Here is a 27,216-nt window from a genome sequence, read left to right as displayed (position 1 = left end):
AAGATTAAACCATCCATTTAGTTTTGATTTGACTGAAGATTAAACCATCCATTTAGTTTTGATTTGACTGATGTACACAAAGCAGTCCTAGTTATTACCATAACCCTTTGACCAAGTGTTTTATTAATTATTTGCCCTCATCCCTTTTATAACCTTGAGTATGGAATAGCCCTTAATAAAAATACCTTAACATGATGTTATTTGTTTCAGGATGCGCAAATTAAGCTGTCAGATTTTGGATTTGCCAAGATTGATGATGGCAATCTTCAGACTCCTTACTTCACTCCTTATTATGTTGCACCACAGGTAAATATAGATATATGGTAGATAAGCACTACAGGTATATATATATATATATATATATATATATATATATATATATATATATATATATATATATATATATATATATATATATATATATATATATATATATATATGGGTAGATAAGCACCACAGGTAAATATAGATATATGAGTTGATACATTTTTGTCACCTGCTAGACAGACGTATCTCAAATTTAACCTTAGGCTAGCTGACTCTTACCTAGGGGTAGATAAGGTTGTATTAAAAAGGATTCAATGACAGTTTCTACAGACCATGACCCATGTAACTCTACTAGTGAAACAAAGGCAAAATGCAAATGAATGCAAACAAAATGCAGAACAAGTGCAAATGCAGATGCAAAACACATTACACAGAACGGTGAGTGATAACCAAAAACAGAATGAAATGTGACTGCATTTCATGAATTGATTTGAAAATCTGTTTATTTAAGCATCCATGAAATTCCCATGGATGAAGCCTTTTCACATGATAAAACAAATCAAAGTCTTTTTTTAGATGGACAACATTTCACCCCATGCAAGCCTTGAAACTTGTTGAGGCAGATAGTAAAGCCAGCTGACATTGATGTAATGAAAAGATTTTGATATATTCATTTGTTTAGGGATTCAGAATTTTACATGGTGTTTCTTTCAGTGTGTGTGTGTGTGTGTGTGTAATTTCATGTTTGTTTTGTTATGTTGTTAAAGTGTAACATTTTAAAATCTTTAACAGGATCAGCTACTTAAATAGCAAAGATTAACTGAATGACAATAATAATTTTTTTATAATAATGTTTGCAATTATTATCTTCCATTTTTATTTTTATTTATGTACCTTATTCATTTCAGATTTTAGAAGCACATAGGCATCAGACTAGAATAAAAAAGGGATTGATTCCGACTTCTAAGCCATACACTTATGACAAGGTAATATAATATATATCCTGACACTTCTAAGGCATACACTTTTGACAAGGTAATGTAATATTTATCCTGACACGTCAAAGCCATATACTTGTGACAAGTTAATGTAATATTTATCGTGACACTTCTAAGCCATACACTTATGACAAGGTAATGCAATACTTATCCTGACGCTTCTAAGCCATACACTTATGACAAGGTAACACTTATGACAAGGTAATGCAATATTTATCCTGAATTTTCTAAGCCATACACTTATGACAAGGTAATGTAGTATTTATCCTGACGCTTCTAAGTCATACACTTGTGACAAGGTAATGTAATATTTATCCTGACACTTCTAAGCCATACATTTGTGACAAGGTAAGGTAGTATTTATCCTGACACTTCTAAGTCATACACTTGTGACAAGGTAATGCAATATTTATCCTGACACTTCTAAGCCTTATACTTTTGACAAGGTAATGTACTATTTCTCCTGACACTTCTAAGCCATATACTTATGACAAGGTAATGTAATATTTATCCTGACACTTCAAGAAGTGACATATGTTTGATGCATGTCGGTCCTTCATCACTAGGGATTCAGAAACTAAAATTTGGTTGAAAAAATGAAAATCTCCTTGAAATAAATCAAGGTTTTCTTGGTTTTATATATTTTGGAAATCTCTAAAATGTGTTTTCAGAAGTACATGTATATAGTAAACAGTATATGGTATCCACAAAGTGCATCCATCAGTACATCCATCTATCTGTACTAGTTATTCTTACAATATTACACCTGATGACATTAAACTTACATTATTGGTACATATCAGAATAAAGGTTTGACCACTAAGGAACCATGGTATTTTTTTATGATATACATTACTGGCTTTCTTCAGCATTGCTTCAGACATTGTCTGGGTTGGTTTTTGTCTGCCTTTTTATGTATTATCACCAAAGTTTAACTGTAGGTACACTTTGAAAGATTTTGTATCACTCACCAAAAATTCGCTATGGTGATATACTTTCCATGAATGCCTACAGAGCTGCACTTTGCCTGCTAGGTTATAATATAACACATATCACTGTACTTGGTTGGCAATTCAATACATACCACAATGTGTGTCATTCATACTGTGAGAAAGTGATACAAAACATAAATATATATGTATCATTCATACTGTTAGAAAGTGATAGAATGTATACCAAATATGTATTATTCATAGTTAGAAGTGATACAGACTCTTTCCTTGTCCATTGGTCATTGCATGTAATGTCTATGTCACTTTGTTAGCATCATTAGCTTGCAGCAAAGTTACTAGTAAACTTGAATATATCATTACCATACTGTAGACCCCACATATGGTTTTGTTATTAGTCATACAATACCTTTGTAATTATTTCACTCCTGAAACCCAAATTATTTCCAGGCAGGAATCTTAAGTGCCACTGTGGGATTTACATTTAAGATTTTGTCTGCCATTATGCATTGATATTAAATAAACAAAACAATCTTTCATAGGGGACACACTTCAGATATTATGAACTAATAAGAAAGTGGCAGGTGTAAGGTGACATTGTTTGCATTTGCAACATGCACAAGGGAGATAATGTTAGCCTGCTTCTGTTTCTTTGTTATACTGACAGTAGCTGAATTTTCTTTGCATATTGTACTTGTTGAAATTGTACATGACATAAGCACACAACTAACAAAATGGTTGATCCCATGTGCCTGAAAAATCAGCCTGAATTAGTCTAAAGTACACTTTCTTCAGAAGATATTAAAATAGGGAAAATGAATTTTGCCACACTAGAGAGTACCAGCTTCTAAAAGTGCAATGAATGAATTACCAAATATATAAAATGTAGAAACATTATCAGCTCTTTTCTTTTTACAATTTACTTCAAAAGTCCAGGAAGTGAAAATGACCAAGTAGAGTTAGCAGGTTTTTGATAGGTGCACATCTGAAGTAATTCAAATTGTATACTTTAAAACTCATGTTACACGGATCAGTTATATTCCAAGCTAAGGGGAATTAAAAGTTCTATTAACATTACTTAAGATATGCTAGGTTCTTTTTAATAAATAGCAAGATAACTATTGAGGAAAACTGTGGAAGTTAATTTTCTTAGAAACTCTAACCTTTTTCAAAATACAAAACTGTAGAGTGCCACCATACTTGAATTTGTAATAAGAAATAGAAATGTTCAGCATGTGATTTGTTTATCATTTTACATAACCTTATCCAACTAAAAATTATTATGTTTTGTCACTGAGACTGGTGGTTTCTGAGGCTGAGTAGGGGAAACAGTTAGATAAATAATATCAAGCAGGTGGATTATAATAGATAAAAGAACAGTGTTGAAATCTGTAATACTTTATGAAGAGACATAAAATGCTGACATCAGTTTTCTCTCTTTTCTCAACTTTTATTCATGTATATCCTGATAAATGACCAAAGTAATGCTACATTGATATAATGTCTCACTCATGATGTAATGCTACATTGATGTAATGTCTCACTCATGATGTAATGCTACATTGATGTAATGTCTCATGATGTAATGCCTCACTCATGATGTAATGCTACATTGATGTAATGTCTCACTCATGATGTAATGCTACATTTATGTAATATCTCACTCATGATGTAATGCCACATTGATGTAATGTCTCACTCATGAAGTAATGCTACATTGATGTAATGTCTCACTCATGAAGTAATGCTACATTGATGTAATGTCTCATGATGTAATGTCTCACTCATGATGTAATGCTGCATTGATGTAATATCTCACTCATGAAGTAATGCTACATTGATGTAATATCTCACTCATGATGTAATGCTACATTGATGTAATGTCTCACTCATGATGTAATGCTATATTGATGTAATGTCTCACTCATGATGCAATGCTACATTGATGTAATGTCTCACTCATGATGTAATGCTGCATTGATGTAATGCTACATTGATGTATTGTCTCACTCATGATGTAATGCTACATTGATGTAATGTCTCACTCATGATGCAGCACTACATTGATGTATTGTCTCACTCATGATGTAATGCTACATTGATGTATTGTCTCACTCATGATGTAATGCTACATTGATGTATTGTCTCACTCATGAGGTAATGCTACATTGATATAATGTCTCACTCTATATGCAGTATGTATTGGGATATTTTTCAGCAGTGTTGTACGTACCACAAGGCTGATAAATATTGCTAAATTGTTATGCCTCTAATTGCATAAGAATTTGTTAGCTTAAATTCCAGTGCCTAACCACTTATTGCCACCAATGTGGCAGTTTGATTGCATCTTGGATGAATGCACATTGTGCACCAAATCTGGGTTATATTGACCTACAATCCAGTGTTTACTTAAACTAGTTCAAAACTTATGCCCTACTGCATTGTTGTATTATGAACTATTTCTTGCCTATCACACTTGTCTGCAAAACTGTGTGAGATTTCTTTCACCTTCAGAATGTGAAGAAAGTTTTATACAGCTGCAATAATGGGACTGAATAAACCTTTTTAATTTTCTTTGAAAAAACAAAAAATAATAATATCATTAATGATTTCTAGAATTTCAGGTGAGAGCTTAAAATATTTGACTTTGCAACATCAATATATGTATGAGAAAACTTGTTATGTATCTTATACTGATGTTGTTATTCAATAAATATCATTTAAACCAAGAATTTCACATGAAAGGTTTCCACAATGAAAAGACTTTGCACAGAACTCTTAAAGATCCCACCCCCTTCCATAGAGATTTCATCACAAGGCAAGAACCTGTAACAATTAAAATGAGACAGAAAAAATAATAGACTGGACGTACAAAATATAAGCCCAGTAATTTTATAGTTAATGATTCGGTAAATAATAAATTGTCATGATATGAATTGAAGTGTATTTCAATGCTAATATTACAGATACTTGTTAATTGGGAACTAAATCTTTTTTTCACATATCTTTGCTATTATTAGAGTTAAGACATTCATGTATATCAGTCATATAGTAGAGTTATTTATTAATAGTGAAGTAAATCATTTTTTCACAGATAAGTAAACATGTTGATGCATTTAGATACAGTGAATTCATTTTGTTGTATCAGTTGTCATGGTTTTGCTAAATTCAATATTTTTGTCTTTACTAAGATTCATTGATTGGGGAAGGACTGTTATTGTTGATCGAGATCGTTGCTCAGTAGGTCTTTAAATCTAGTTCATAGGAACCACAAAATCCACACATATTTGGTTGATGAACAACCCAGGAAACCTCTTGTAAGAACCACCAATCCATGGGAAGCTACTGGCTAGTTTTCTCAAATACCAACATTGGACAAGCCAGAGACTTTGAACCCACGTCAAATGAGGTGTAATGGAAGTGATTGGCAAAGGTGAGTGCTTTAGACCACTTGGCCATGTTGACTTTTTTCAGCTGTTAACTAGTGAGAAGAAAGATAACGATGAACCATAGATTGTTTGCTGTACTATCAAAATTGTTAATTGTTTTCCGTGTCTTTTTCCGCAGAGTTGTGATATGTGGAGCCTGGGTGTCATATTGTACATCATGTTAAGTGGTTACCCACCTTTCTACTCAGAGACACCAAGTCGGCAGATAACGACGGAAATGAAGAGAAAGATCCTGTTAGGCGACTACCAATTTCCTGAGACAGAGTGGCAACAAGTCTCAGAGGAAGCTAAGTCAGTAGTTAAAAGGTAAACCTAGGAATGCTATTTATTTTTAAGAAAGTTCAGCAGGGGACACGGCAATATTTTATAGCCATATATTTGTAATTTTCTGATGACTCAGTTTGGAGACACACCCATCCCCCTTACATTGACGTGTTTGGGATGTCTCCTTTTTTTAATCTGCCTTAATTAAATTTGCATTGGAATATTTAACAAAATTGATTTAAACTATCAAAGAAATTTTATTTTGTGCTTTCACTGACTTAAAACTACTGACATTCATATAAGACTTGTTTAAAGCCAGTCTTTGATTTCTACCATTGCACGGCTGGAGAATTCCTATATGGATTTTTCTTAGTATGCATGACTTGAATGTCATAAGCAACAATATGTTGACTTGTTTTTGGTATATGCTGTAATATTGAGCTTTCATTTAGGGCAATAAAATGTAGTTTTAAGTAAGTGAATGACAGGAATTAAGTGCGTGTGTTATATAAAACAATGATTTGATCACATTAGAATGGATGGAACTGTTAAGGTTTTGCATTTACAGGGTCCGTAGGGGACCTTGAAAAGCCTTGAAAAATAAATTGTTCCTTCAAGGCCTTGAAAACACATTGAAAATTCAAAATATTATCTGGGTACCTTGAAAAACCTTGATTTTCTTGAAACCCAAAGGAGTTAATAAATAGTTTTCATTTTACAGAATTAAATAAAAAGAAAAGGGTGAAAAAACAACAACAAAAAAGCTCTTGCTAAGTTTGTGGCAGAACGAAAATATTTCCACAACTGGCCACTGCGCAGTCATACATTTTGAACTTCTGATTGTACAAAGCCCAGATGTAGCAGTGGTTTAAATTTGAATCATTTGCTTCGACATGGATGATGCTGATTCCAACTTCATTGGCTTGATGAAGAAAAATATAAAGTTTGGATTATGAGAGCTTTGCAAAATGCAAATTATGACAGAAGGATATTGATTTGTGTGCAATGGGGGAGAGTGCTCCACGGTCACATGAAGCTGAAAAAAAAATAAGCTCTTGTATTGGCGCTAAAATAAGAAGCCTTCAGCATGAAATCATTTTTGACAAAAGAGGTATGTCTGTGAACACAGAGATTCAAGTTTTAATTATGAAATTAGTTCAATCCAGTTCTGTTTTGGGATTGAGTGGAAATAGGACAGACAATAATTGCAATGAACATGATAAATCTAAGAAATAAAGCTGAGAGAAATATTAATATATTTAATATAAAATAGTTTAAAATATCCTATTGCTGCTTTTAAAAAAGCAATAACAAAAAAATATCTTTGTTTTTTTTGTTGTTTTATGGGGATGAGTGAAGAAGAAAGGAATGTACTGAAAAAGACATTGAGACAATGACAGCTGCTGCTGATGGCTATGCATTGAAAGAAAATATCCATAGGAAAATTTCCTTTATCATGACATCAAAATAATTTGAAGAAAAGTGCATAGGACAAAATCACTGAACTTTGAGCTCATGAAAAACAGCATAATGACAAGCTACAGGAACTGAAAAATTCACTCTAAAATATTTTGAACTTTGTAAATAGTGTAGTGTAGACAGAGTAAAATGAACTTTGTTCAGTGACTACATTATTCTAATACACAGATGTAGGATGTTTAATATTAATGGGAAAGATATCAATGATCATACTATTGACTTCATGTTTTATTTTGTTTAAAAAAAATAAATTTGCAAGAAATGTTCCTCATATGGAGTAATAGTGCATAAACTTGTGTGTTTGCATACAGTTTCTTTTATGCATCCTTTAAAATTAATGTAATAATGCACCTTGAAAAACACAATTGTGAACCTTGAAAAACCTTGAAATAACCTTGAAAATTTTGAGTGAAATATGCTACTAACCCTGCATTTAGCTCAGTTCTTCTATAACCTCTATATATACTGTTATACCTGGAATCCTAAATATGGTTGAGGAATGCATCTTGACAAGTACTATACCCTGTATACATACTCTTATACCTGGAATCCTAAATATGGTTGAGGAATGTATCTTGACAAGTACTATACCCTGTATACATACTGTTATACCTGGAATCCTAAATATGGTTGAGGAATGCATCTTGACAAGTACTATACCCTGTATACATACTGTTATACCTGGAATCCTAAATATGGTTGAGGAATGTATCTTGACAAGTACTATACTCTGTATACATACTGTTATACCTGGAATCCTAAATATGGTTGAGGAATGCATCTTGACAAGTACTCTACCCTGTATACATACTGTTATACCTGGAATCCTAAATATGGTTGAGGAATGTATCTTGACAAGTACTATACCCTGTATACATACTGTTATACCTGGAATCCTAAATATGGTTGAGGAATGTATCTTGACAAGTACTCTACCCTGTATACATACTGTTATACCTGGAATCCTAAATATGGTTGAGGAATGCATCTTGACAAGTACTATACCCTGTATACATACTCTTATACCTGGAATCCTAAATATGGTTGAGGAATGTATCTTGACAAGTACTATACCCTGTATACATACTGTTATACCTGGAATCCTAAATATGGTTGAGAAATGTATCTTGACAAGTACTATACCCTGTATACATACTGTTATACCTGGAATCCTAAATAAGGTTGAGGAATGTATCTTGACAAGTACTATACCCTGTATACATACTGTTATACCTGGAATCCTAAATATGGTTGAGGAATGCATCTTGACAAGTACTATACCCTGTATACATACTGTTATACCTGGAATCCTAAATATGGTTGAGGAATGTATTGTGACAAGTACTATACCCTCATCACAAAAGTAGCTCATTTTAACCCATATTTCATACTTAACTGACTTTGGTTACATTTTGTGGTATAATTTATTTCACAGGCATGAATTATCAAACTAGATGATTTTATGCATCTCCTAGTACCACACCCTGACAACAAATGAAGGTCAATGTGACCTACATTTTACTGTCTTTGGTTAAGTTTTTGTATTTAGCTCATAACCACCTCATTTTTTTATACTTCATAGAGTAGTTATACCTAGAATTATGACACTGATGAATCTTGATACGTACTACACCCTTGTCATAAAGAAGGTAAATTTGACCCGTATTTCATTTTCAACTGATTTCAAATCAAATTTTATGTTTTTAAGAGTTCATGCTTGAATCATTAAACTTGATGCTTGTAGTATATCCATATTAGTACCACACCTGTACAAGAAATAAAGTCAGTGTGACCTGCATTAGCTCATGACCAGATAGGTTTTTAAAGTCTGTATACATATTGTTATACCTGGAATCATGAAACGTGATGAAGCTTGACATCTTGATGGAAACTACAACTTTATTTACAACAGTGGGTAACTGTGACCCATATTTCATGCTTAACTGCCTTTGTTCAAACATTGTGTTTTAATAGTTCATGTTTGAGTCATTAAACAAGATAATGGTATATATCTCTATTAGCACCTCACCCATATAAAACAGAAGGTCATTATGACCTTCATTCACATGCATTTAGATTATTACTGATTATGAACTTTTTATCCAGTATACATGCTATTATACTTAGAATCACAAAACATGGTGAGGGGATGGGTCTTGATGAGTACAATACCCTCATCACAAAAGTGGGATAATGTGTCACGTATTTCATGCTTCACTGATATGGATTGTTTTGAAGGTTGAAGTTACAGAAAGAAGAAAAATGGTTTTTGCACTAAAATTTCAGTTATTGACCATGTACTTTCACCAAAGTTTGTAAATGATGTACATATTGGTTAAGAAATAAGCCTATTGATGTAGTGATCAAAGATCAAGGTCACTGTGACTGAAAGAAGACACTGGTTTTTGCATGGTAACTTTAGACATAACCTCATCCCTTGACCAAATTTTGTGGAAGGCTTGCACTTAAGGTATGGAAGAGGCCTGTTGATTTTAGGGTCAAAAGGTCAAAGTACAGGGTCATTGTGGCTTAGAAAAATGAAATGGGTTTTTTCAGAATAATGTTTGTTTTAAAGTAAGCTCCATCACCAAACTTTGTGGATGACTTCCTCTGAGTTTAATAGATTTGGGGATTTAAAGGTCAGAAGTTATGAAATGGTCAATCTAATAAGGAAATAATGGTTTATGCACATTAAACTTTGTTGAAGATCACATACCTGGACCAAAGATTGAGGCAATTAAGACCTATTGGTCAGTAATCTCCAGGGTCAGCCATACCCTTCTACTGGCACCAAAACAGGGTTATTATACATGGGGTGGGTGTATAATTTGCTGTTCATTGTATACTTGTTAACCACTGTTGTATTCTGCAGTTGTCTACTGTCGTATTCTCTAAGCCTTTAGCACAAAGCCAGTGTCTGCTGTTGTATTCTCTTAGCATTTAGCACAAAGCTAGTGTCTGCTGTTGTATTCTATAAGCCTTTAGCACAAAGCTAGTGTCTGCTATTTTATTCTCTAAGCCTTTAGCACAAAGCCAGTGTCTGCTGTTGTATTCTCTTAGCCTTTAGCACAAAGCTAGTGTCTGCTGTTGTATTCTCTAAGCCTTTAGCACAAAGCTAGTGTCTGTTGTTGTATTCTCTAAGCCTTTAGCACAAAGCTAATGTCTGCTGTTGTATTCTCTAAGCCTTTAGCACAAAGCTAGTGTCTGCTATTTTATTCTCTAAGCCTTTAGCACAAAGCCAGTGTCTGCTGTTGTATTCTCTAAGCCTTTAGCACAAAGCTAGTGTCTGCTGTTGTATTCTCTAAGCCTTTAGCATAAAGCCAGTGTCTGCTGTTGTATTCTCTAAGCCTTATTACAAAGCTAGTGTCTGCTGTTGTATTCTCTGAACCTTTAGCACAAAGCTAGTGTCTGCTGTTGTATTCTCTAAGCCTTTAGCACAAAGCTAGTGTCTGCTAGTATGTCTTTGCATTTAGATTATGCCTAACACATCAGTATATTTAAGCACACAATAGTTAATATGTCTAAGCACACACTGGTTAATCTTCCCCAGAATATCATACAGCACATGGTTAAATGAATAAATGCCAATTTGATTTATAGTAAATATTAAGGCATGTACTTGTATGCCATAAATACAGCCCACCAGTCCATGTGAAAGCCCACAATGTGGATTGCCAGTAAATAACCTTGACATCTGCTATTTTAAAAGAATCGGCTCAGCTGTTACTTATATACTAATTATAGTAACATAATGTATGTGCCGTGGAAGACAAATTCAAGACAGTCAGGTCAACTCAATTCAGCATCTGTGCAATAGAATAATCCTTCATTGAAATACCAAGCAGATCTTGTAAAAGGCATAAATACATGTGATTCTTACTGATGTACTCAACTGAGGACATCACTTTTAATAGAAATAAAGTGATAGAAATAAGCTTGTCATTTTCTTCTGAGTGATAGTCATGGATCAAACACTTTTGCCAATCTAATCTGAACAGGATTAGGAATAAACTTAGACTGAGGTATTTATAAAAACCAGGCACTCCTAAAGTATAATGATCAGGTATTGAAGAAATATTTAACTTCAAAAATTGGTTTTTCACTCACAAGATGAAATATATGTTTTCTTTTTATTGTATGATCTAATGAATTGTTTAGCAATATGTATAACAGATTGAAGTTACAGATTTCTTATGCATAATAATGTCAGCAGTTTAAAAGTTATGTCTTGCTGTTCTGTGTATATTCAAACAGAAAATATCAGTAACAGAAGTCTCCTCCCTAATTGAAAGCACATAAGAAAACAACAAATATTGTCAATTCATTCAAAACAAAGCACCTGCTTATGCCAGTATTTGGTGGAACTTGCACAAACAAAGAATGAAAATTAGAAAATCTTGGTTTTCTCAACTATAAATTGAGAAAATTGCTGACTTGGTGAGAAAGAAGAATGCTCATTATAAATGCTATATTTAAAAAGAATATAAATTTGTGATCACATTTACAAATTATAGGAAGGATTTGGTTGTCATGGTAACTTAATATTTTATCCCTTGCATGCTTGATTAAAGCATACCCATCCCGTGTTTACATCTAATTACCCAATAGAAAGAAAATTATTGTTTAAAAAGTAAATGTGTAATGAATCCCAAATTGTTGATTTGATGGTTAAATTTTGTACAGATTCAAAATTCAGCCTCCAGACTAATGTGCAGTAAATGGTTTACCCCCACCCCACCATATACAGCACATGCACATATTTGTGGTATAAGAATTAATTAGAATAATTAAAGATTGGTCAGCTGAGTCAAATGACCCTAGACATTTGTATATGAATTTCCATAATACAAGTCAGAGTAGTGTTATGTCAGTCAAAATGTAATTTTATTCTCATATGAGGTAGGATAACAGTTATATGTGAGGTAGTGTAACAGTCATAGATGAGGTAGGATAACAGTCATGTGAGGTAGGATAAAATCATATTTGAGGTAGGATAACAGTCATATATGAGGTAGTTTAACAGTTATATGTGTGGTAGTTTAACAGTCATTTGTGAGGTAGTACAATAGTCATATGTGAGGTAGGATAACAGTCATGTGATGTAGGATAACAATTATGTGAGGTAATATAGCAGTCCTTTGTGAGGTTGGATGAAAGTCATATGTGAGGTAGGATATTTCATTTGTGAGGTAGGATAACAATCATATGTGAGGTAGTATAACAGTCATTTGTGAGGTAGTATAATAGTCATATGTGAGGTAGTATAACAGTAATATGTGAGGTAGGATAATAGTCATATGTGAGGTAGTATAAGTCATTTGTGAGGTAGTATAACAGTCATGTGAGGTAGAATAACAGTCATTTGTGAGGCAGGATAATGGTCATGTGAGGTAGGATAACAGTCATATGTGAGGTAATATAACAGTCATTTGTGAGGTAGTATAATAGTCATATGTGAGGTAGTATAACAGTAATATGTAAGGTAGGATAAGTCATATGTGAGGTAGAATAGCAGCCATGTACAAGATGTTGGATAAAGATGTTTTGCATGGGCATTCTGCAGGAAAATCTGTCTATATGGGTAGGGTATGTGTAAAAATGTGTTTTATTTTTTCAGTCATTTGACATGAATCAGTGTATTAACCAATTTTTCTTTATTTTTAGTTATATTTGGTTCTGTCAGTCAAGATATATTTTTCAGTCTTATACTTTCCAGCCTTTTGCACACAGATCCTTCTTGTAGAATGACAGTGTATGAACTTCTGTCCCACATTTGGCTGAATAATGCTCCTGATACGCAGCTCAGTTCACCAGCTGTTTTCTCTGATAAGGTATAGAACATCAGTTATGTATCATTACTATATTCCCCTGTGAGAAAGCCATGTGGAATTAATAGAATCATTTATAGGTATTATTGTTATAGGATAGAAAGATTCCACCTTTGAGATCAGAATTTTGTGTCAACATGAAACCTTACCATGTGTTTGATGTCTTGAAGGGGAATAAATCCACTTTTCTGATGCAAACGTCTGTCCTCAGGTGTTATCTCCCTCTCAAACACCAAAGCATAGTGATGGATTATTTCCCTTGTATAACTTAGTAAAAAAAAATTAGCATCAAAATGGGATATTGTTAACACTGACACAACTTCAGAACAACAAAACATGTATTGAAAATTTGCTCACCCTTTGAAAGGAGCATTAGAAATTGGGTTTACACTGAAAAATTCAGTGTAAACTTTAAATGAGGTTTAAGCAAATACCAGCATTAAAAGAACACTGGTAAGATTATTGTGGTAAGGGGAATATACAGTGTCCAAACTGTCCTGAATAAAGCTTTTGCAGTGATAAAAATGTGAACAGGTAAAATAAATAAATCTCACTCTCATCTCAGAAATTTCAGACAAATAAATATTAATAATATGGTCCTTAATTTATCTTTGATCTTGAATTGATTTTTCTTTTATAAATTATACTGAGAAGATGAGTGTTTAAAAAATTACAACAACAACAACTTTTTCAACTTGAACCATGAAACTGGGCTTCAGAAACTGTACTAGGTCCTGGATCCATCTCAATCAGTCCAAAACATTCTGATTGCATAATACTATTTTCAGTGGCTGGTTGTGTTTGGTTACAAATGTGTAGCAATTATTATTTATTTTCTGTATTAGGATATAATGCTAAGTGATGATGAAAATAGTGAATATTTTTGCCAGTTTGTGTGCGCTGTAATCACAATGAAAGGTCTGATAAAAGACAAGAGTTACTTAATTAAAGATAGATATATTCTCTGTTGATGTTGTACATTAGAAAACACACACTGGAATGAGAGAAAAACCTATTTCATTTGAGTGGACATGATGACATATAAATTACATCATCTTACCTTGACTAAATTGAAAAACGTTGGAAAGTTAACCTCAGTATGAACTTAATCAAACTGTTTTGTACAGAAATTAGAGGTAAACAAATCCACTACTATGGTTGTGTTGGATAGGAGATTTACATCTTTTGGGTCAAAATTTGGGGCAGGAACTTGGTAAAGTTATTCTGACTCTAACAGCTTGCACTTAAGAATTGGAAGATGCCTATTTATTTGAAGGTCAGAATGTCAAAGTTAAGGTCATTATTGCTCAAAGAAAAGTTATTTTTTGCAGAATTAGTTTTGTTGTCAGGTAGGTTCCTTATAGATAACTTTGTGAATAACTTGCACATAGGATAATAAAAAACTTGTTGGGGTCTTAAGATTAGAAGTCATGTTAAAGATTAAAACTTATTCATAAATTAGTGTAATGAGTTTTGAATTCATTGTTTAGAATTTTGAATAAATTAGTGTAATGAGTTTTGAATTCATTGTTTAGAATTTTGAATAAATTAATGTAATGGGTTTTGAATTCTTTGTTTAGAATTTTGAATAAATTAGTGTAATGAGTTTTGAATTCTTTGTTTAGACTTTTGAATAAATTAGTGTAATGAGTTTTGAATTCTTTGTTTAGAATTTTGAATATTGCATGCTGTGCTTAATTTGGATCATGATATGAATCCTAATAATCAGCATGTTTTTTATCCATCATTTTTATTTTCCCCTTACCTGACACAGGAAGGGTTAGCGGACATCAACCTGGCTCACTCTCAGCAGCTGACAGCTATGAGGATCCCTGATTGCCCACTGACCCTCAAATCAATCGCTGAATCTGAAAACCCAATCATTAGAAAAAGGAAACTCAGGTATGAGGTATTGCATGCTTTTTATGACTTATTTAATGTACACTGAATGGTTCAGATGCTATGATACAGTTTTTGATGCGGGGGAACTTGTGATGTGGTTTTTATGGTTGGGGAAGCTGTTGCAGTGTGGTGTTTGAGACAGAGGGAACTGTTGTGATATGATATGTTTGGCAGAGGAAACTGAAGAAACTGAGGGTAATAACCAGCCCGGGATGGATGAGAATTCATGATTGCACTTGGTTTGGATGTTGTCAGAAAATTTTGCAGTTTGATTAAAATTCTACTTTTATCATTACTGTTTTTGCCCAAGACAAACTTACACAACAAAAATGAATTTAAGATTATTGATAAATTTGTACAACACTTCAGAACCTTGACACATCACTCATATTGGCATAAAAATTAACAATTAGTACCTGGTAATTTGGAATTGACATAATGAAATTTGCAACTTTAAAAGAACATATATTTTGTTAAGTTTTCTTTCTAAAAATTTCTTAATTCACTATTAAAATATACAACAAAATGTTGTTCAATAAAAATGTTGGATATAGGTGCCCACTCTGTAAGAAATAAATGTAACTTAAATTTTAAGTCTTGTCATGCAATATTCATGTTTCAGTTTTATCGTTTAATTCAGTAGTTAACCAATTTTGATTATGAGTTTTTTGTCTTGTTCAGCAAATAAAGAAAAAAAAAGATCCACACCTGCTCTATATTCGAAGTGGGCTTGTGAGTTATTTGGGCATGATAAAATGAGGGCATGGTGTAGTTACAATTATATCATAATTGTTCCTCTTCTTGTTCTTCTTCTGCCGAGTGGTCTAAAGCACTCTCCATTATGGATCACTGCCATCTCACCTCTGTCTGCACCGGTTCGAGTCTCGGATTCAGCCAGTGTGGGTATGTGAGAAAACTTGCCAGTAGCTTCTCGTGGGTCGGTGGTTCTTTCCTGGATTTTCCTGGGTTTTTCCTCCACCATTAATACTGGCCGCCATGTATGGCCTATCGTGTGCTGATAAATGGCGTTAAACCCCACAACAACAACAACAACAATCTTCTTCTTCTCATCATTATAATAATAATAATAATAATAATAATAATAATAATATTATTATTATTGTTATTATTATTATTATTATTATTATTACATAATTGCAGCTATAATAATTATTAATATCATTATATAATTTTTAATGCTTACATTTTGCATGTTTTGGTTATATTACATTGAATTTCATATGATCAGAAACATGCTTTTAGTAGGTGTACAAGTTGATGAGTTTTTTTATTCTTTTTTTTATAAAGCTAGAATACATGTCCACAAGCTTTCTTCCTATCTTGAGTTAAAAGATTGCTTTGTGTGCATGTGTGTGTGTGTGTGTGTGTGCATGTGTGTGTGTGAAAGAGAGAAATGCAGACCCCTTTAAATTAATGCCATTACCACTCTTGAGGGAAAGGGTTTCTAATTTCAGTAAATGGATCCTTTCTATAAAATGCGTCCATGAGTCATTAGCTGTGATTGTCAAATGAATGTAATGAAACCTGTTAGTTGAAATCTATTGCATCTGTAAATAATAACGAGTCTTGATTCCTGCCTTCAATTGTTAACATTTAAAAAAAAAGGTAAAGATATCAGATGGTGGTACCATGTAATTTAGTTGCAAACACATCTGTGTCAGATATTGTGTTTGCTTGTAAAGTTATGTTTGTAAATATGACAGCGTTCATGATGGATACAGAACATTTTTTTATGAGGTCAGTTTGCTTTTATCCAATATGAATACATGATGCATTGTTAAATGCTCAGCCACTGAAGATCATGCAAAATTACCTCATTCCTTGACATCACAATGAAGATCATGCAAAATTACCTCATTCCTGTGACATCACACTGAAGATCATGCCAAATTACCTCATTCCTGTGACATCACACTGAAGATCATGCCAAATTACCTCATTCCTATGACATCACATTGAAAATCATGCAAAATTATCTCATTCCTGTGACATCACACTGAAGATCATGCAAAGTTACCTCATTCCCGTAACATCACATGCTAATTTTAATGTAATTATGGAAAATATGCAAAGAGAGTGGGCCTTTTATTTGCACCAGTTGCTACAGAAATTAATTAGGGTTTCTATGATTGGGCTTCTTTTGCTTGATATTATAGCTTTGAATATTTTAAATGCTACTGCCATAATAGAAATATAGAAACCTTTAGACACACATTGCATGTATTACTGTATGTATTTGTTTAAAGGTTGAGTCTAAATGTAAACTGCACAGACCCAGATCGCTTTTCCCGTGAAGCACCAGCAGATCTGGGTCTGTGCAGTTTGTTAGGGGTAATCAGTAGAGCAAACAACAAAGATGTCTGATTTGCTACTGATTTATGCAATGACAGATCAGGGTTGATATTGTTTGCAGTGGACTTGACCTATCGGTGGACTTGACCTATCAGTGGAGTTGATCTATCAAGGGACTTGACCTATCAGTGGAGTTGATCTGTCAGTGGACTTGACCTATCAGTGGAGTTGATTTATCAAGGGACTTGACCTATCATTGGACTTGACCTATCATTGGAGTTGATCTATAAAGGGACTTGACCTAACAGTGGAGTTGACCTATCAGTGGAGTTGATATATCAGTAGACTTGACCTATCAGTGGACTTGACTTATCAATGACTCTATACAGTATATTAAATATTGCATGTCACTTTTACATCAGCAATGTTGTCATTGAAGTTTTCATCAACAATATTAAATTGTTTTGCATAAGTTTGTCATCAATAATGTTAAAATTGTTTGCAAAAGTTTTTGAAAGTCATGTAACATTGAAGAAAGCAATGTTTGCAGGTAAGGCTCAGTGTTCTTTGTAATGCACTGTTTACAGGTAAGAACTAGTGTTCTTTGTAATGCACTGTTTACAGGTAAGACCTAGTGTTCTTTGTAATGCACTGTTTACAGGTAAGACCTAGTGTTCTTTGTAATGCACTGTTTACAGGTAAGGCCTAGTGTTCTTTGTAATGCACTGTTTACAGGTAAGGCCTAGTGTTCTTTGTAATGCACTGTTTACAGGTAAGGCCTAGTGTTCTTTGTAATGCACTGTTTACAGGTAAGGCCTAGTGTTCTTTGTAATGCACTGTTTACAGGTAAGACCTGGTGTTCTTTGTAATGCACTGTTTACAGGTAAGGCCTAGTGTTCTTTGTAATGCAATGTTTACAGGTAAGACCTAGTGTTCCTTGTAATGCACTGTTTACAGGTAAGGCCTAGTGTTCTTTGTAATGCACTGTTTACAGGTAAGGCCAAGTGTTCTTTGTAATGCACTGTTTACACGTGAAACCTAGTGTTCTTTGTAATGTGCTGTTTACAGGTAAGACCTGATGTTCTTCATAATGCACTGTTTAGACATAAAACCTAGTGTCCTTTGTAATGTGCTGTTTACAGGTAAGGCCTAGTGTTCTTTGTAATGCACTGTTTACAGGTAATACCTAGTGTTCTTTGTAATGTGCTGTTTACAGGTAAGACCCATACATGCCAATCATTATGCTTTTTTTCACTAAATTATTCCTTATGTGTAACTGTATTTGGACTATGCGTTTTCGATATATCCCCATCCCCCAAAAATTAATAATTTGTTTTCTCATTTTTATTAACATCCCATTAATACCACAGACTGTAATTTTAGAAAAGATGGCTTCCTGGTAACTACGACCTAAGAGTACACTTGTCCAAAGACTTGCATGCACTTTCCTGACAGTGTTATGTTCTATTTATAACATTTCCACTATTTTCTAGAATCATGCTGGTTTCTTCTTTTGACCTAAGTTTCTATTTATAGCTGCTGCATGGCTTAGTTAGGAGAGAACAACAATGGTTTTCTAACTTTTAATCTTTGCTTGCTGATTCTTTGTTGTAATTAATATCTGGTACAGAACCAGTCTGTAGGTATCTGGTGCTCAAAGTCATGTCAGATTTATTCTAGTTGATGAATGTGTTAGAGCAGAAATATTTTCAAATAACTTCACAGATGGATTAGGAAAAGATGAAAAACTGATTCAGAGATGAATACATGAATTGCACAATACAGCATTCCATTCCAGGGCAGCTTCATGCCCCTTGCAGGATATGTGGAAAGGATTTTAATATTGGTCATGGTGGTAAAGTAAAGAAACCTTGAATTAGCTTGTTTTACTCACTCCAGTACTAAGGTAACCTTTTTTACATCAGAACTTAATTGTGGACATGAATTTTATAAATGCAGAGGTGTTATCCACAGAGTTTTTAATAGAACATGGACTACCCCTAGCGGTAGAAGACTACATTGGTCCTTTGTTCAAATGGATGTTTCCTGATTCTGAAATTGCAGAAAATATGCATGTGCAAGAACAGAATCATCTAATATTGTTCGGTGTTTAGCAGAAGATACTTAACTTAAAATTGCAGAAGCCATGAAAATTGGGCCGTTCAGTATTGCAACAGACAGGAGTAGTGATTATGACAAAAAGTTGTACCCAGTCTGTGTAAGAGACTTTGACAATGGAAAGGGCAAAGTCAGAGTGCTCTTCTTTCATTACCAGAATTAACAGTAGATTCCACTGGAGAAAATATTTTTTTTATTTGCTTGATAATGCTTTGAATAAACATAAGTTGGCAGAACTTTATTGGGGTTTTCAGTTAATATTGCATCAGTGATGACTGGAATTCATAAAGGAGTTGCATTTTATATTTTGAAAATGTCTCCATCATTGTATATATCAGGTTGTCTCTATCATTTGATACACCATCCTACAGGAAAAGCTGCTGATAAATTAGAAGGAGAACTCTTGAAGTATCAGGTTGGCATTCTACCTGACATTGTACTTCATGTGGACAGAGTTGATTTTTTCCATCTTATTTCCCAGCTAAAAGACCCACTGCAGACATTGTAGCGATATGACTGAAATTTTTTAAAGCTAAGTTAAAAATCCAAATCACACACACACACACACACACTTGGATTACACTTTATCCTCACCAGGGGTTGGCATATATGAAGATCTAGTGTTCTTTGTAATGCACTGTTTACAGGTAAGACCTAGTTCTCTTTGTAATGCACTGTTTACAGGTAAGACCTAGTGTTCTTTGTAATATGCTGTTTACAAGTAAGACCTAGTGTTCTTTGTAATGCACTGTTTACAGGTAAGACCTAGTGTTCTTTGTAATGCACAGCTAACATGTAAGACATAGTGTTCCTTATAATGCACTGTTTAAAGTAAGACCTATTGTTCTTTATAATGCACTGTTTACAGATAAGTTCTAGTGTTCTTTGTAATGTGCTGTTTACAGGTAAGACTTAGTATTCTTTGTAATGTGCTGTTTAAAGTAAGGCCTAGTATTCTGTCAGGTGGGTTTGTTTTCTTTCAGCAGTGTTCAGTGGAATGTTTACTGTGTAATTTAAAATTTTCTTCCAGACAGAGTAGTGTAGATGACAGTATATGTCAGGATTGTATAAAGAAACCAACCCTGTCTCCTGCCTCCCTCAAATCTCTCAGGGACATTATTGCCTACTGTATACTACCTCCCAAAGGTAAATATTAAGTGATTAAGTGTCAAAGGTAAATATTAAGTGATTAAGTGTCAAACGTAAATATTAAATGATTAAGTGTCAAAGGTAAATATTAAGTGATTTAACTTGAAAGGTAAATATTAAGTGATTAAACTTCAAAAAGTACCTATTAAGTGATTAAGCTTAAAAGGTAAATATTAAGTGATTAAACTTCAAAGGTAAATAATAAGTGATTAAACTTCAAGGTAATTGTTAAGTGATTAAACTTCAAAGGTAAAGTTATGTGATTAAGTGTCAAAGGTAAATATTAAGTGATTAAGTGTCAAAGTTAAATATTAAGTGATTTAACTTGAAAGGTAAATATTAATTGATTTAACTTGAAAGGTAAATATTAAGTGATTAAACTTCAAAGGTAAATATAAAGTGATTAAACTTCAAAGGTAAATATTAAGTGATTAAACTTCAAAGGTAAATGTTAAGTGATTAAACTTCAACGGTAAATATTAAGTCATTAAACTTCAAAGGTAAATAATAAGTGATTAAACTTTAAAGATAAATATTAAGTGATTTAACTTCAAAGGTAAATATTAAGTGATTAAACTTCAGAGGTAAATACTAAGTGATTAAACATTAAAGGTAAATATTAAGTGATTAAACATCAAAGGTAAATATTAAGTGATTAAACTTTAAAGGTAAATATTAAGTGATTTAACTTGAAAGGTAAATATTAAGTGATTAAATTTCAGAGGTAAATACTAAGTGATTAAACATTAAAGGTAAATATTAAGTGATTAAACATTAAAGGTAAATATTAAGTGATTAAACATTAAAGGTAAATATTAAGTGATTAAACATTAAAGTTCAATATTAAGTGATTAAACATCAAAGGTAAATACAAAGTGATTGACCAGAATGTTCTTGTGTTTTTAAAATCTGTAATTTATATAGACATTTCATTGTTGACATTTATCAGTTATTTGAGAGACAAAGTTTTGTGTGTCATTAATACAAACTTCTGAAATGTGCATTGAAACATTTTGTTAAAAATCGTTTTTTTTACAGTATAATTTTATGTTTAAAATATGACGATGATTGGAAATTTGAAACTTCCAAATTCATATGGTCAAGTAATGTAAATGCAATTACAAAGAATCTGGCCTCAAAATGTTTTGTTGAAAACACCATTTAAGAGAAGTTTCTTTTCTGTAAAAATATTTCCATCGTTGAGTTTAAAAAAAATAATCAATGTGACTGTTTCATTTTATTCAAGATGGAATGTAAAGTGTTATAAATTAGGTTTGAAATTCATTTATTTATCTATGCATGTACATATATTTATCTTTATATATATATATATATATATATATATATATATATATATATATATATATATATATATATATACACACACTTTCATTATGCAGTTGATGATGATGAAAATGTACTCAATGACCTGGTTGCAAAATGTCTGGACCATAATCCTAAAGAAAATGGATTCCATTCCATACTTAGTACCTGGAACTGGGATGGTAAGTTTATGTTTACAGTAGATTTTCAGATCCATTTCATCAGCAGGCCAAACTCAAAGATTCACTAATCCTAATAATACCAGCTTGCACTTAAAAGCCCATCATATCTACCATTTTGTTTATACTTGCATACTTCTTGCGATATTTGCAGTCTGTATCAACACAGTATTTACTCGCTTATAAATAGTCCAACATAAATAGTCCAACTGCAGACAACTTAGACCAAGTCTGTCAGTTTCTTGGTCTGTGTTTGTTCTCTTTGTTACTCATAACAAACTGCATAGACCCAGATCTGCCAGTGTGTTGTATGATCTAGAGTGTCTGCCACTGAACAGCAGCTAGTATACATGTCTCAAGTTGCCTTGTACAATGTACTTTAAATAGAATGGCATGACACAAGTTAATTATACAGCCCTCCCTCATTATAATGCTGTTGTCTGGGTCCATAACTGCTGACTGCATTGAATGTACTTGTGTGTGTGTGTGACGACAAGATGGGGGGGGGGTTAAAAGTGTGAGAATTAGCATAACTGGTGCAGATTCTAAAAAATCTGATTTTAGTCCTTGCAGTCTCTGCTTCAGGTGATGTGTTGACTCAAACGATAATTTTTCATGACATGAGAAAGCTAAAAAAGTTATGCACTGAAAGTATGGATTGTACGTGTGCAGGAGAAGGGTTGTGTTGACGAGATGCTGCTGCAGTGGATTAAAGAATTTTATCTTAGTATACAGTTTTATATTTTATAAAATAAAATTTCAGTTCGAGTGCATTTTCTGACTTGTAATTTTCGAATGATTTAAAAGGTGTTTCACAACTTACGACTCAAAAAGATGATGAGTCCCAGAACATACAGTGCACAAAAAAATTACTTTAAAACTTAATTAATGGTGTCCCAACATATATGGTAAATACGGTAGTATATGGATTGCATAGATTTCATTTAAACTATTATATTGCTCATATAGATTTCATTTTAAGTAGCATATGAATTACAGGTAAAACCCATTATAATGAGATTTGTTATAATGCAATTCCACATATAATGCAATGGCAGCATGGCTCCCATTTATTTATTTAAGGTGACCTCTCTCTTTAACATTCTAAATACATGTTCTTGGAAAAGCCGATTATTCATATCCTTAGCAGATTTTTAATCCCAGCATTGCGGTTGATGTTGCCTTATCTTCCAAAATTTTCTAAAACATATTGCAGTGTTATATTTGCTATCAAAATTAAAGAAAAGCTATGAAGTTGAGACAAGTTAAAAGATTTTTGAATACAGCTGGCACTGTTTAATGTTTGGAGGAAGTAGCATCTAGCTAGTTTGACATTTTCAGAGAATTTGTTAACATGATCCCGCTTATATTGGGATGTTTTCCTTTGGACCCATATCATCGCATTATAACGGGCTTTACCTATATATAGGTTTCATTTTAACTAGTATATGGATTGCATAGATTCCATTTTAACTTGTCTATGGATTGCATAGATATCATTTTAACTGGTATATGGATTGCATAGATTTCATTCTAATAGGTATATGGACTGCATAGATTTCATTTTAACTTGTACATGGACTGCATAGATTTCATTTTAACTGGTATATGGATTGCATAGATTTCATTTTAACTAGTATAGGGATTGCATAAATTTCATTTTAACCTGTTTATGGATTGCATAAATTTCATTTTAACTAGTATAGGGATTGCATAGATTTCATTTTAACTTGTTTATGGATTGCATAGATTTCATTTTAGGTTGTCTATGGATTGCATAGATTTCATTTTAACTTGTATATGGATTGCATAGATTTCATTTTAACTTGTATATGGATTGCATGTATTTCATTTAACTGGTATATGGATTGCATAGATTTCATTTTAACTAGTATATGGATTGCATAGATTTCCTTTTAACTGGTATATGGATTGCATAGATTTCATTCTAACTGGTATATGGATTGCATAGATTTCATTCTAACTGGTATATGGATTCCATAGATTTCATTCTCACTTGTCTCTGGATTGCATAGATTTCATTTTAACTTGTCTTTGGAATGCATAGATTTCATGGCTGCATAGATTTAATTTTAACTTTTATATGGATTGCATAGATTTCATTTTAACTAGTATATGGATTTTGCATAGATTTCCTTTTAACTGGTATATGGATTGTATAGATTTCATTTTAACTGGTATATGGATTGCATAGAATTGATTCTAACTTGTCTGGATTGCATAGATTTCATTGTTTATGGACTGCATAGATTTCATTTTAACTGGTATATGGATTGCATAGATTTCATTTTAAATTGTATATGGACTGCATAGATTTCAGTTTAACTGGTATATGGATTGCATAGATTTCATTCTGACTGGTATATGGATTGCATAGATTTAATTTTGACTTGTATATGGATTGCATAGATTTCATTTTAATTGGTATATGGATTGCACAGATTTCATTTTGACTGGTACATGCATTGCATTGATTTCATTTTAACTTGTATATGGTCTGCATAGATTTCATTCTAACTGGTATATGGATTGCAATGATTTCATTTTAACTGGTATATGGATTGCATAGATTCCATTTTAACTTGTCTATTCATTCCATAGATTTCATTTTAACTTGTATATGGACTGCATGGATTTCATTCTAACTGGTATATGGATTGCATAGATTTCATTTTAACTTGTTGATGGATTTCATAGATTTCATTTTGACTAGTATATGTATTGCATAGATTTCATTTTAACTGGTATATGGATTGCATAGATTTCATTCTAACATATATGGACTGCATAGTTTTCATTTTAACTTGTATATGGACTGCATATTTTTCATTCTAACTGGTATATGGATTGCATATATTTCATTTTAAATTGTCTATGGATTACATAGATTTCATTTTAACTAGTATATGGATTGCATAGATTTCATTTTAACTGGTACACCACTCCCTCGATAACTCGCGCACATCGGGATCCAGAAACATCGACCGCACTATAAGTGAGGCGTGAGTTATTGGGGGACCTGTAAAATAAGCCCAAAACCAATAAAGTGATCGACGACATAAAGGAAAAATAAGGAGGGGGGAGGCAGATTATAGTGGTGAATATTCACTTTATAATCGTGCTGAGATTAACTGTGAATAAATATCTCTTCATAACGGTGTACTTTATTTATTATTTCCTCATAGGGCAACATTAATTTCAGGATAAATTACAGTATATTGAGGTGATCATCGAAAACTTTATTCCACATGGTTTCCATTCGCTTAACATGTGTACCACTTCACACATCGTGTACTACGTCACAAATTTTTATGTTGAATTGGAGACATTCTAGTTTTATTGTTTGATCCAAACTAGACATTTTTTTATATACAAAAGATCGACCCTTTTCGAGAAACAGTGTCGATCTAACGATAGATAGATTTGAATGCAATAGAAGTAAAATGGAAAACAAAAAAACAAGGGTTAATCAGTACTAACATATTTAATTGGTCTACAAATTTAAAACAACGTAAATTAGAACAAGTTAATACTTGCCGTTCGTGCCACGCTTGACAAATATCAATTCACGTTTTGAAAAAATCAGTTAATTTTTTTGTGTGTTACTCCTTGGTTTCTCTGCCGCTGAGCAAAATCCCTCAGATTTCTCAACTGCATGAGCTTTACGTAGTCAACATTTTGGGTCTCCAGCCACCTTATGGCAATATCAAAATATTTGATTGCTTCCTGTGCAGAGGGGGGAGGTGGTGCAACATCTGCGTCTTCATCACTTTCAACACTTGTGGTACTCCAGTTAGAATCATCTTCTGCTGCAAATTTGTTCATTATAGAATTAATTATTGTTTCATCTGACATGTATTCAGCTGTGGGGCAATCATTGTCAGCACAAATCCACTCCTCCATATCATCAACAGAAACGCCCATCTCAGGACCATGAGTCTGTACGAATTTCTCCCAAACAGCCTCGGCATTAATGACATCAGTTTCACTGAAACCCTTGAAGTCACTATCATCGTTGCTGTCTCTGTTACTGTTTTGCTTTACGTCAAAGGCAGCCCCAAGACGTTTAATCCAGCACCCCAGGTCTCTTATAATTGATTTTTTAATGCAAGAAACGCTTCCCCAAGTTGTTGATCAAAACAAAGCCGGCATGTAATTAGGTTCTCACAGAAGTACTCACGGGTTTCGACGTGACGGTCGATTGACTCTTTTCATGTTTTCAATGAACAGAATATGTTGTGATTATAATGTTTACACTGAAACGGAATTAAAGGATTGGAACGTGACTTTCACACAGGAAGAAGTTTAATTGGTGTTTATTTCATTCTCTGTTGCCACCTGTTAGCATTTACCAGAAGTTTTCATTGATCGCTATTTCACCAGACAGTTTATTTACAGTATACTGACAACTATTTATCATAAAAACCTACATAATATATGATATCTTGAAACAGAGGTCTCGCTAGGATTTTAAAACAGGGTCTTTCTGCCTCTGAATTCAATCACTAAATATCAGTACAGTTTCTCACCCGGCCGCCAGTCAAAGCCTTTGAACTAGCTGCATAGCTATTGCATCATGTTCTTTTTTTTATGAACTCTTATAAAATGGCAACATGTATGTACATCAAAGAGTCTTTCAGTCACTGAATTCTGTCATTGTAAATATCAGCACAGTTAACTGATCAACAAATTTTCCCACAAAGCAGGTGGCTGAAACAGGACCGGCAGATCTTTGAATTTTCCTGCGCACCTATTACATGCATACAGAGAACTCCCGCCTCAGTGATTGTCTGCATCCCAGATCAAAAATTGGCATCCAAATATGCGTAATTAAGCGTTTTCGAGATCTCTGAAATTAATTCTTATTTAGAACTTACAAATTTCAAAATATGGATTTTATTTTTACGGGCATTAATCACCATTTTCGATGATAAAACGAGCAATGCATCAAGGTTTAATTTATCAATTCTTATCGT

General features: G+C 33.1%; 1 protein-coding gene across 2 annotated transcripts in view; it reads left to right on the top strand.

Annotated features, from left to right (window-relative positions):
* The window catches only part of LOC149776850 (MAP kinase-activated protein kinase 5-like), a 58,141-nt gene that overhangs the window by 13,494 nt on the left and 17,431 nt on the right, over nucleotides 1-27,216 (top strand). For both annotated transcript variants that reach the window (XM_089941580.1, XM_089941579.1), the window contains 7 exons: nucleotides 211-306; nucleotides 1,176-1,253; nucleotides 5,783-5,970; nucleotides 13,124-13,238; nucleotides 15,010-15,137; nucleotides 20,599-20,714; nucleotides 22,118-22,222. In XM_089941580.1, coding sequence (XP_089797706.1) covers nucleotides 211-306; nucleotides 1,176-1,253; nucleotides 5,783-5,970; nucleotides 13,124-13,238; nucleotides 15,010-15,137; nucleotides 20,599-20,714; nucleotides 22,118-22,222 — 826 coding nt within the window. The remainder of the gene's footprint in view (nucleotides 1-210; nucleotides 307-1,175; nucleotides 1,254-5,782; nucleotides 5,971-13,123; nucleotides 13,239-15,009; nucleotides 15,138-20,598; nucleotides 20,715-22,117; nucleotides 22,223-27,216) is intronic.

Source organism: Sinohyriopsis cumingii, chromosome 18 (assembly GCF_028554795.1).
Source record: "Sinohyriopsis cumingii isolate HCF-2022 chromosome 18, ASM2855479v2, whole genome shotgun sequence".
Classification (NCBI taxonomy): Eukaryota; Metazoa; Mollusca; class Bivalvia; order Unionida; family Unionidae; genus Sinohyriopsis; species Sinohyriopsis cumingii.
This window is presented reverse-complemented; position numbering and strand designations above follow the sequence as displayed.